Genomic DNA, 13,482 nt, shown 5'->3' on the forward strand with positions numbered 1-13,482 from the left:
TTTCTGCTCTGTTGTCAACATGTACAGTAATGGGAAATCCAGACTCTTGACTGTTTTGCGTTAGCCGTTAGCTTCTCCAGCCGATCACACGGTCACATGGTTTCTGAGCACTCCAGCTGTTCTATAGAACCTCTTTGGTTTTCACCTAAATCCTAACAGATATTTATAAATCAGACGTTGATATCCCATTTTGATGGCATTCCATCAATCCAATTGCCATTACATGTCAATTTGCATCATTTCGAAAAAYTGCCATCTTCATGTTACTTTCTGACAATTTCTAAATGCTCATCCRGCACAAGGTTTTAATCATCTGATTTAAACTAATCATATTGTCTGCTGTTGTGCAKTTGACAGGTGGTGATTGTAATATGGGTTTGATGGCTTGCTTAGACGTCAGTGATCCTGGAAATAAGAATTTGCCCAGTTTTTTTATATTGATGCATAGCTCTCAAACAGAATGGCATCTGTKGGCAAATCTTTGTGTTTGGTTAAATAAAATAAAGGAAGAGATTCTTACAACCTCAACTAATTTWATTGTGCAGATCTATGTAAAACTAAACAAAGGTGGTGGCAACAATCCTCATGGCTTTCTCAACAACGTGAACAAGAATCTTGAAGAAGTAAAACTTACAGGAGAACTGTGGCATTGTCTTGCATCACCATGCATGATTAATGCACCATGTCACAGCCAGACAGCAGAGCAAATTGTAAACTGTAACAACTTTTAGCTTGGTTTAAAAGGTCAGATTAAAATATGTGAAAAAAAGGAAAAAACATTCCTTGTCTTTGTTTCTGCATGACTGACTACAAAATAAATCATTTTCAGCATTAATATATGTTAATATAGAGCCCTGGGACAGATAAATCTTTTTTATAAGACCTGCTTCATCTGCTGAAAGCATTGAGCAACACAGATGAATGCTGAAATCCTCTGTCACACAGTAATGTATTATAATGGAGAGGACAAGAGAGACTGGCAGAGTTTGAGGAAAAGAAAGTGGAATCATTGTTCCATAAAGTCTATTTTCTCTGTGATCAGATATCCATCTCCCAGGCCTCCTTTGGGATTTTCCCAGCTATCATCCAGAGCTGTAGTACAATGTYAGTCTGATGGTTTAATGTCAGGGGCCTGTTTTCACTTATCCTGGCAAGGACATGGGAATAAAGGGGAACGCTTGAGTGTTGGCACACTTTTTTTTTTTGCTAAGAATGTAATTATTTTAAGCTTCAAGCCAAGGTCAATATGTTTTTTCTCTGATAATAAGTTGTGGTAAGTGGGCATTGTTGCACTTGAACAGATTATAATGCTATTAAAGTAATATTGTTGTCTATTAGGTAGAGTTAGTACGTTTATCAGCAGAGACATCGGTCACTGAGCGTGCAGTATGAAGAAAAGCGCAGAGGTCTTTCTTCAGGCTAGGCTTCAGTTGAAGTCATTTTCYAGGTTTATGAAATGAGTTTTTCCCAAAAACATCACTTTTGTGTGAGGGAACAATTTATTTTGTAGCCCTATTCTGACTAGTAATGTTTCATACCATTGATCTGCAGTGTCTGCAGCACATAGGGGGAGTTTCTTGTTGTGTGGGAGGAGTTCGTCCTAACCCTGATTGGGGAAATTCTTTGTGTGGGTGGGGTTTGGTATGAACGTGATTGGCAGAGTTCTTGAAGTGGGTGGAGTTTTTTCTAACCGTGATTACCGGAGTTTGGACAATAGGTGGAGGTTGGGTGTGGGCAGAGCTTGGCAAAATTATGATTACCGTAGTCGGATTGAGTTATGTAGATAGTTTAACAGAGGAGGTAATGGAAATAATAAACTTATTGTGAACATGTAAACATTATTTATTGACTTGATATTTCTTCTTCCTATCTCAAGTTATGACTAATATTAATTCATATGTATTTTTAGCAAGCATTTTACAGGCTAGTTGGGGCTTTTTTGACCAAACCAATTATTACATGTCCCATCACATGTACAGCATTCAAATTCTGCGCAGCTAGCACCTTCCTTTTTCAAACCCCACCCAAAATAGTCAGTACAACCAATCACATCTTTAACAAACTCCTCCCACAAAACTAGAAACTCCTACTTGGTGATTGCAGAGACACCCTTCTCTCTGATTCTGATACCAAGTGAAATTCAGTCTGGCACCACCGATACTGATACTTTGTGCAAAATCATCTAATGTGTCAAGTAAATCTAAAGCTATTTTATAAAACCAAACAGAGAATAAAAAAAATATGTGAAAATGGTGTTTTAAACAATAAAAAAAATTTAAAAAAAACATTAAATAAATAAATAAATAAATATTGTTTGATTAACAAGAACTACTGTAAAAAGGAAAAAGAGTCTTAAATTGTACTACATGAACATATTAACATGAACATACTGAACATTTAACGTCTACAGACTGAGTGACTGATAACTTGCTCACCCAGACAGAAGAAAAAGTCGTTCCCTCCAACTGCATACTATTTAGACAAGATCTTGATATACATTACCTGAAAGGACTGAAGTATCAAAGTATCAATATTTTGATTTTAGTATTTAGAGCATGAAGTATTAGGATATGTGGGGTTGATATTTCAGTATCAATCACATCACTAAACGCTGTTCACTCCTTAATAAAGTCAGAATTTGTAAATATTTTCCAAACTGAGGTTAATCAAAGAGCTGTCAAGTTCATAACGTTTCCACAGAACTTAATTGAAAAAAAAAAACAACATTCCTATAACACTGCTTTGTATGTTATCACTTTGTCCTTGTAATGTGTGGATATTTATTAATAGCTTCAATATCTTTCCTTCTTCCTATTCTTCCTTGACTGCTGCCTTTCTCCTTCACCCTGACTTGGTGTGGCTGTCTTTAACTGCAGATTGGTACTATGAGGGTAAGAAAGATTTCCTTTTTCCTTCTTCTGTTAAATGTGTTCAGTTTCTGTGCTCGTTTATTTATCCCTGCTGACCATGCAGAGATGGCTTCTGAGGATTAAGTCTGTTCTTTAAAAAATGGGCTTTAATCTATTTTTTACTGTCAGTTCTTGTTTCCCTTACCTCACCTYGTTTTACACAACATTACATTCCGCTTATAAAATCCATGTGTCTTTTCTTACCCAATCTATTCCCCCTCAGTGAAGAGAGAAGAATGAGGTTAATAAACTATAGACTATATCTGCAAAGCTCATGCTTTATTTATCTTTATGCATTTATAGCTGCTGTTCTTGCAGCATTTGCGTACTCATCACACCTCAGGACGTTCTGAAATCACTTTCCTCATAAATACAAAGTGTTTATTAAGTAATATCAACCCCGGGCTTCACAGTGAAGTTTCATATTTAGCTTTGTTTTTCAACAAACTATATGTGAGGAAGGAAAACTCTCACATCATTGTAAATTTATTGTTCTTTTCTATGTTTTCAGAATGTAAACTTTCTCGCTCTGGTCCTCCTGCTACCATCGTGGCCATTGATGAAGAAAGCCCCAATGGTAAAGTACCTTCTCTTTTATCATTATTATTAGTTAGTGCTGAGAATATTTCCTTAAAAGAATCTTTTCACCACAAAAAAAAAAAAATCTGTTGACATTCTCACAAACAATCACAACATTGGTTAAAAAAATGGTATAAAAAAGTTGGTTTTTGAGGCTCACAACTCAATCTGTGGCAGCAAACGACCAAYGATATACTGTTACTGAGACCCTTGATCACAACTTGAATCGTAACACGGATGACAAGAAAATGCCAGACACTTGAAATATGCTGTAAAGTCGAAAGAGTCAGAAGTTGAAGACAAAACAGAATACGATCTGAACTAAGAGAAACTGATGTCGAACAATCCATTGATGATGAAGAGGGTCCTGCTGTGAGCRCTGTTACATTTCATTTAGACAGGAGATATAGCTTGGCTTCTTTTTTTTCTCTCTTTTACTCAAAAATGAGTTGTATGAGCTCAGGGCCCGTATTTATAAAACTTCTTAGAGTGGATTTTAGACTTAAGTGCTGAAAATTTCTTAGATTTGCTCCTACTCTCAGACTTAAGTGTGAGTGCCAGTTATGAAAAAATTTAAGTCTAAGAATCACTCTTACTCTCAAGAAAAGTTAAGACTGCTCCAGAGGACTCTTAAGTGGTTAAGAGTTGCCACTAGGGATCAGAGATGAACTGAAGACAGAGATCACAGCTGTCCTCCTCCCCACCTGAGTGTTATTCACAGTTATAAGATGTGGAAAACAGGTTTAATCAGAAATACAAAAGAAAGAAAAGTWAAAAAAAATTAAATAATTAAAACTGCACATAATGTTGGACTAAAAGGCAGATATCTGTGTGTGGCTTTTGATTAAAATATTAAATATACTCAGCTGGTGAGTGCATGCTGTGACACCCCCCCCCCCAAAAAAAAATAAAAAATAAAAATAAAAATTATGGTGGGATTGAACTTTCATTTATTATGTTAACAATCACGCAATACAATACAATGAAGAGGGGTGGGGGCGCTCCTCTCGGACCGAGCTGTTAATGACGGAGCGGGGTTGTGTGTGTGTATGTGTGTGTGAAGCTGGTGTTGTCTGACGGTGACGAAGAGGAGGAGGGAGCAGCTCAACATGACCTCAGGTTCTGAGACAAAAAACTTTAAAGCTGCTGAGTTTTTGATTAAAAAAATGTTTTCTTGATGAAATGAGAACATTTTATGTAATTCTACAGACAGTACATGGTGACATTAGTGTGTTGAAAGTGAACTTATCTTATGATTTTCACAGTTTTATCTTGACATTTCTCCAACAATATTCTTGAACATGAAATCCGAGGCAGTGATTGGTCCATGCTGGTGTTTTTTCTAACGACGTCATCCAGGATCAGCTTTGTGGCACAGCCAGGTGTCGCAAATCAGCTCTAAGACTGACACTTAAGAATTACTCCTACGCTTCACTTAAAGTGAGACTGAGACGCTTGATAACTGACTTTTACTCTCAGATTTTAACTAAGAATTTTTTTACACTTAAGTCCACTCTTAGCAGCATTCTTAAGAGTAATTCTAAGAAGTTTTATAAACACGGGCCCAGATCAGTGAAGCCTACAGGCTCTACCAAACAGAAAGGCAAAATACTCATAAGAAAATAAGTCAATACAATGATTTATCATCATTAGGTGATGGCATCTATTATAATGGGTTTGTGATTGGCTGTTTTGGGTCAGACATGTTTGGGCAAAAAGATGAACTTTTAATTAATCTTATCTTTTAGTTTTACTTGAATGATAACTTTGACTTGAGTGTTATGTGATGGATGGATGCAATAAGTCTGCTGTTCCACCACATGAGCAGGGTTTGGTTCCTTTACACTTTTCAGACAACTTTATGCACTGAGCTGTTTTAAATATCTTAATCTGGACATCACAGCCTTAAAACCATTCATGTGTGAAACATGACTCTCTCACAGGTTATGTTAAACAGATTGTGCCCTTTTTGCTTTTAGCCAGTTCTAAGTAATTTGGCCCACAWTAATTAATTGTCCATCCAGTCTTTTCCAACAGTGTCATTGATGAAGTCCAATCATGGCTTCTGAGGAAATGACCCAAATCTCCAGTGTGTGAGAGCAAAGTAAAGAAAAGATGAGAACAACTGTTTTTTATTGAGCCTTTGAGGTGCTGACGAGCAGAATTTAACTTCGGACAGAGCTGGGTTAGCTGTTTCTTCATTTCACACTGAGATGCTGTAGGGTGTTGCTTCTTGTTTAATGGACTGATTGAAAAGTGGCTTAGATTTTCTTCTCATTTAATCCTTACGTAGATGGAAAATGTGAAAAACATTTTCAAAACTGAACTTTTGAAATATAAGTTGACATATGTTAGACTTTGATATCATGAATTTTGGAGAAAGGAATATAGTTGTTTTGTAATAACTTTTCTGCTCAAACTTTGTTTTTCACAGCTTTACAAATTTCTAGATAATGTGATTAAAACATGCAAATGTTAATTTTTTTTTCTTTGTGATACCAAAGACAAAAATGTCAGTGAAGGGTCATTAACATCAGTACAGTGTCCAAAGAAAGGGTGCAGTAGTGGGAGGGATGTTGCAACTCTGTTTACTCAGCTCCTTGCTCTACCACTTTAGTTTTTCAAGAAAAAAAATAATTCAGACCCAATTGTGAGACAACAGTAGTGCCTTTAAAACTGCAGGCGGACATTAAAATTAATAAGGAGTTTAGGGAAAAAAATCAAATCTCAGATGGATTTAACAAAACACACCAGCAATGTTATTTTTTTAAACTGCAACAGGCTTGGAGTGAGTGGGCAAACTCTTTCAAAACAATTGTTAATTATGCATGGCCTGCAGCGAGATTTAGTAACATTTAAATGTTTGGATATTTTTTAAAGGCTGTGGTTTTTATTTGGGAAAGTCCACAAAGCCTGCTTGACTTACGTTCCAAAATATATTTGGTCTTGCCCTCTGAAGCTTGCCAAATCTTGTGCAACAAACAACATATCCAAAGGAAAAATAATATATATTTTTTATTTGACAAGATGTGAAAAGAAAAATGTTAGTTTGTGCTAAGAAAGCTTAGTTTGGGCTGGGTTACTTCATAATGGAATAACTTTGTTATAAACAAAGTCCTGCAAGTGCCARGGAGTGAAAGAAAATAGAATAATATTAAAAGCCAATTGATGAAGTAAATAATGATTTTCTTTGTAATGTTTACCTACCAGAGCAAGATATTATTCTTCTGGTCTTCATAATAACGTGAGATAAACAGCTTGAGATGCATTTCATGCAGTAATGATAGATCACCCTCAGGGTCTGTCCTTATTGGGGTGGTGACACGTACAGGTGCTCCATCAAGTTGATTTGATTAGAAGCCATGGTTGCTTATTAAAATCTTGATTTTTTTCAAAGCTGTAATGATTTACTACGATTTTATAGACAGTTTTATTTTCCCCCTAAATACCAACAAAATGTAACGTATTGTCTATCTGTGGTTCTCTATTTAGCTAACTCATAACATGACAACAGTTTTAGTTATTTTTTTTCAGACCCATATGGACAGTCTACTAAATTTCATAAGAAAATGGCAACCAGTTATAAATAATAATATTAAAAAAACAAACAAGCAAACGGTCATCAAGCCAGAGTGTGGTCTCATTAAAATAATTTCTAAAATAATTCAATTACTTCATGATTTAACTAGGAAGGTTTTACTTCTTCACATAGATTCCAATAGCTTTCTGTTTCCTTAACAAAATCTATTTTAAGCTGAAAACTGCATTTTGTATTTACTCAAGTTATCTTTGATACTATATTTGTTTGCTGATCTGAAACAAGTGAAAATTGAAAGTGAAATCTGTAAGGGGGCAAACAATTTTCACATCACTGTATGCATGTGATTTAAAAAAAAGGGTTGGATACAGACTTCTTTACACTTTCTTTAAATATATAGTAACAGTATTGGTGGTAGACCATTGTTTCCTTAAGGTAAAATGTAGCTTTATAAGATTTATTTCAAGCCTGTTTCACATATCATTATTAAACAGTGAGCTGATACATGTCAAACTAATCCAAGGAGAATGGAGTTAGGGGTTTAAAAGTATGTGTTTGAGTATGAAAATAAAGTAATTGTCCATAAATCTAGATGTGAAATGGTGTGTGAGGGCATGGATGAGTACTGCGGTGAGTCCGCTGAGTTTAAAATGTCTCATTTAGGCAATTACCGTGCTCATCTGACTGCAGATTCAGCGCTCTGTAATGGAGCTAATGAATGGGAGCAATGTCTCATGACGCAGCTTTATTAACTCTGTCAGTGTAGCTGGTAAATTTTTATATCAGCATGGTCTGGTACCAGTTTTGGTAAAACTGGTAACATACTCAGTGCTTTCCTCACTGCATCAGTCAAACTCTTCAGAACATCTGTTTTGTTGAAGTTCAGTTTTTTTTTGGCAAATGTTTCTTTTTATATACTTGAAAAAGCCTTAGATGCAGCGTAACACCTTTGGCCTATTTAACACTAGCACATCTAATAAATAATGCATTTTATTTCTGCATTACGTCTAAATGGTTGCCTGCAGCTGTAAAGAAGCTGGTCTGCAGCTCCTACAAGGCCGTCATCAGACCTGTCAGCAAAAGGAAAAATTCAACTTTTCAAACAGGAGAAAAGTACATTTAGGACAATCCAGGGATCTCATTTGTGCACAAGATCACTTAAAAAGTGTACAAGCTTGCAAAAACATAAATGTTGCACTTAGGAAAAACAAAGGGGAAAAATGATTTATCTTTTTTTTCAAATAAAATAACATGTACAAGGTATCTATCCTTATACAGATCAATACTGGCTTGAGTAGAGATCAACAGTGTAATGCAAAAACATTTTATGACCATTTAACATGATGTACAATGTAGGTATTTTATAACTTAGGAAGTGCCTGTCGGGTCATAATTAAAATGGGTTGTTTTAGGAATTGGCTCCTCTAGTAAACATGTAAATGATTTTGAAAAAAAGAAATAGAAAATCTTATTCATGTGAAACAGGTAATGCTTTTAGTGTTGATGAAGAGATGGAAAGAATCCCACGATAGGTAGAACATTTTACAACATGTTTGTGCGATCCTGGTCTTCGAGGGACACTGTCCTTCACTTTTTAATGGTGCTCTGTTCCAATACAACTTTGAATGAATGGGCGATAACAGGCCTTTGCAGAACTTGAAGAGGTAATTTAGTCACTACTAAATAAAGGCGTGTTAGAGAAACAAGCAAACATGTAGGATAGCAGCCCTCGAGAACCACAACTTGAAGAAACCTCTCAACTTTTTAATATTATGATGTGATACAAACAGAATAAAGAAGTTTGATCCCTGTAGTCATTTTACCTGCATAATTAAAGAAAAATTAAAATATTATTCGTAATATATACCTTATACTGTTAAAAGCAAGCTGTATTTAACAATTCCTTTAATGTTATGTGGTGTTATGTAAAACAATAATAATTTAATCAGTTAGCCTCATTAACACAGTTGGGGTGAAACAAAATATCACTGCCTAAACCTGCATATGTGTTTCCACACATAATATCAGGAAAAGGTGAGCCAGACTTTTCTGAATCCTCCATCCTTCATCACTCAGGTTTCCATCGGCTGAACTCTTCAAAACCACATTAATCAGTTTGACCTCTCATTATCTCACAGGTGTTTTCCAGATTTCATCAATAGTCTTGATGAAACACTGTTGATGTGCTGATGAAATACCGAGGAAATTTTAAGTTTTAAGTACCAAGTGAAACTCATATTAGGAATAGTTGTGGCTCTCTAACAAAATTAACATTACTAATTTTATAATTACAAAAAGAAATGTAACTTTGGCTGCGACACAAAATGAAATGCACGAGAAGCTCCCACGTTTAATTCCTACTAGTCCCTCGCTTCCCCATCTGCATCATCAATTCACTGTGATTTCACAATGCTTGTTTGCTGTTTAGAATTTCTTTTTGTAATAATTTTGTAGAAGGCTGTGATTTACAATAAGTAAATAAATAAATAAATAAAACTGCTTCTTAAAACGGCTTATTGGACATTTAGTCACAAACACAAAGACTTCAGTAGGACTGTAGAAGGAAAAAGAAAATAATAATAATTCTAAAAAACAAAAAAAACTATAAATTTAGTAGTAAAAGTAGTAGTTGTAGTAAGTAAGTTTTACTATCAATAATACACCACAAAAGGTGTCCAACCCACATGGGCTTGTAAGACAAATAAACATATTCAAAAGTGCAGCCAGAGACCAGTCAATATTATTTAAACATAAAGTATCCTCTTTCTAACATGCCAGACTTTTAAATAAGACTGAGTTAATTGAAACACTAAATATTTAAATAAAAACTGCACTTTATCTTCATCAGCCATGGAAAATAAATCTGGATAAACATCAAGATCTTAACCAAACAGTTCATTTCTGAATATCATATATAAATTCATAACCTTTATTTAACCAGGAAGTCCCATTGTGATTAAAAACCTCTTTTTCAAGAGAGACCTGGTCAAGATTGGCAGCAGAAGCAAATGCAACACATAAAGGATAATAAAGGAAAAGGTGCATCTAATTTTCAATTTCATTCAAATCGCTTGGAGAATGTTTTCGATCCTCCTCTGGATCTGAGTTGTGCACACACTGACCTCAGTTGTTTAGTTAGATTACATGTTACATAAAGCTCAGGTCCACAAATGTCCTTTATTAGGATACAAACTTGGAATTTTGTCTTAATATATCTAATATATCTAACTTCACATGATTCTCATCCCATATCATAGGGCCAATTTAAGGGTGTTTCTGTGCATACCTAAGAAATAACGCAGGGCTCTGCATTGGACTTTCTTACTATAGGGATGTTGACAGTAACCCCAGACTCCTGCTCCGTTATCTAACACTGGGCAAACACAAGACCTATACAACTCAGTATACTGTATGTCTTACAACCCAACACAACAATATTTAACTTTATTTATAGCTGCATTAGTGCTCTACCAGCTCAATCTGCTTGGATTTTTATTCCTTCTTCAAATGTTAATGTTCATCCACAATAAATCCCAGATATTTATATATCTAAACGGAATAGTGGGCCCAAATCAAAATGTAAATTTTGTCAGTACGTTTGCTAATGTTTACCTTAGTCCTCMACTTTCTGAAATGAATAACTTCATTTTGTCACAATTTATCCTTATCCTTATTCTGTTACACCAGCCATAAATAATACTTAATAATTTCTGATGATCAGGTTCATTTTCAGCAATAAGCACATTGTCATCTGCATACAATAAAATGCAGACTTTTATATCACCTACTCTCACTCCCACATCTGCCTCTCCATAATTACCAAATCATTAATATATAATGCAAAGGGAGTAGGAGACAGAACATTTTCTTGTTACCACCAGCCTGTTCTGTAATGGTTTACTTGAACACAAGATTCTGAAATTTGACATACAGCTTTTATAGAATTATAGAATTTTCCATAAATTCCTACTTTTAATAATTGAAAACATAATTCTTGATTAACTCAATTAAATGCTTTTTGGAAATCTATAAAGCATGCAAAAGTGGACTTTACTTCTTGTTTCCTAGCATTTAATGTCATGGTTAAAGAATATATGTGATCTATACAGGATGTTTTCTATCTAAACCCATTTTGTTCCTCTGCTAATAAATTACAAGATTCTAAATACTTAACAAACCTTTCATTTAGAAGGTAAAGTTTAAAAATACAAATAAGTAGACTAGTGCCCTTATACTCCATAGGTACGCGAGGTCAGCAATGTGAGACTTTAGAATTGGTTTAATTATAGATTTTTGCCAATCAGACGGGACCAAACCCTGTTCAAACTAAGTGGCAAAAATTCATACAGAATTTGAAACAAACCAGGTTGATTTAAGACTTCATTTGACAAATTATCATAACCTATAGCTTTTCTAAATTTGAACCTGTCAATAGCCTTATGAAGTTCATTCTTTGAAATGTAAGAGTTTAAGGAAAGATTTGAGAAACTCATTGGCATAAAATTTTCCAATTGATTCTTAAGAGCTGCTGTCCTCTGAATAAGAATGATCCCATTCAGGGGAAACAACTACTGTAAGATAAAGTCCAGTCAGTTTCTCACACTTTTCTACAATGTCTTCATAGTGATTATTAAAGGCAATTGTCCAACACTTTGAAAGTGACAACTAGTTGTGAATGTTTTAAAAAACAGCCTCTGTACAAATACAGATAATTGTACAGTATTGTGTACAGCTTTTGGGGTGGAATATTCTGCCGCACCAATTATTATGTCTTCATTTTTGTTTTTTGCTTTCTTGTTTTGTTTTGTTTTGTTTCCCTGAGAAGGACTTCTTTTTTAATAAGACAAAATCAAACTACCCTAGAATGGTGATCCCAAAAATACTTTCCAAAACTAATTCATCTGTTTAATTAAAATTCTTGTAAAACAGCTGAATGATGTAACAAAAGACCTTGAATGTGTTTGTGTGGGCTTAGAGTGAATTTGATCAAAAACAACTGAAATACCTGCTTTTTTTGCTAAAAAGTGGAAAATACATTTTTTCCTTAATTTATGTGACTTAGGTTTTATTTTTATTTTTATCTAATTTAACTGATTTATTGAAGATCATTTAAAAAAATAACTGTATGGATCAAACACATAGATGAAGCTCTTAAGTAACTTCTGTGTCCATTTTATGAAATGTATTATTTCAGTCCTCTGTTGGACATGATGTAAAGAAAGAAAAAAACATTTGTTTTAGTATTAATAATAATAAATGCAGCTCAGCAGAAGAACCCAAAATGTGACAAAGTTGTGAATCATTCAAMTTGCTCTAAAATTCAGACAGTTGGACATTAAAAAGGAGCACACAAGAGAAAATGCAGGTGTTTGAAACAGTTGCAATAGTTGCTTTATTTGTGGGGGGGCTGATGTGATGATTACTTTCAGTCAGTGGCTCACACCTGGATGACACACCTGCAGTGTGGTCACATTCAGTTAAGCTAATGTTCTGTAAAAATTCTATTAATGCACGACTACAATACTTTTTTTTCTCGTCTCTTTTGTTCTGTAATTGCTCCTTGTGCTTCTCCTTGCAGAGGGCTTCCATTTGTCTCTCATTGGGTTTCTGCTCACACACRCACATACTCTCTGTTCTTACCACAGAGGCTACTTTATCAGATAGAGCTGAGTCGGTTCAGTCGCACATCATATAAAGTGAGGTCACTGTCTAAAAAACATTTTTTTTAATTAAATTAAATACTGTTATGCAAGATGTTTGCCTTATGTTGTCTTTTCTGAGTGTGTGTGTTTGTGTGGTGCAAAACCAGAGCAGAATTGARATTGAAAGCAATAAATTCCCCTAATACATTTTTATTTTATAGCTCCTATTTACCATAAGAAAACCAATTTCATTTAATTTCCTTACTTATTTAAAATCAGCGAATGACAGTGAAGCATTTGAAGTGGTTTCCATGGCAGCACAGAAGGCCGTGACCCAATTTCTTGTCTGGCATATCAGTTAGGAGATTGTTCTCTTGGTGTGTGTGTGTGTGTGTGTGTGTGTGTGTGTGCGTTTATGTTGCAGTTTGTGTGCAGATGATTCTGTGCACATGGCGAAAAAAAAGAAAATATTTTTTTCTGCCATTGTGAAACGCACACAAGCACACACACACATACAGTATACGCATTGGTTATTCTGTCCTCATGGGGACTTCCATTCATTTACTGGTCATTTCTGCAACCTAACCCTGCCCCACTACCCTAGACCCAAGCTCAGAGGTACACAGTACCTGACCCAAAACCTAACCTAAACTCAATTCACACATTAATCCTAAACCGAACCCCTGACCCAAGGAACAATGGGTCCTCAGCAGGCTGTGTATACCAAGAAAATGGGCAAAAATCGTCCCCACCAGGTAGCACACACACACACACACACACACACACACACACACACACACACACACACACACAC

At 35.1% G+C, this 13,482-nt stretch overlaps 1 protein-coding gene across 1 annotated transcript in view; it reads left to right on the forward strand.

The window, feature by feature from the left end:
• Positions 1-13,482, forward strand: part of LOC106521423 (protocadherin-15) — a gene marked incomplete in the record, with an annotated part of 194,164 nt that overhangs the window by 53,599 nt on the left and 127,083 nt on the right. Inside the window, 2 exon segments of the mRNA XM_014013980.1 lie at positions 2,877-2,891; positions 3,421-3,486. Of these exon segments, the coding sequence (XP_013869434.1) occupies positions 2,877-2,891; positions 3,421-3,486 (81 nt within the window).

The sequence above is a fragment of the Austrofundulus limnaeus genome, unplaced genomic scaffold, assembly GCF_001266775.1.
Source record: "Austrofundulus limnaeus strain Quisiro unplaced genomic scaffold, Austrofundulus_limnaeus-1.0 Scaffold108, whole genome shotgun sequence".
Lineage (NCBI taxonomy): Eukaryota > Metazoa > Chordata > Actinopteri > Cyprinodontiformes > Rivulidae > Austrofundulus > Austrofundulus limnaeus.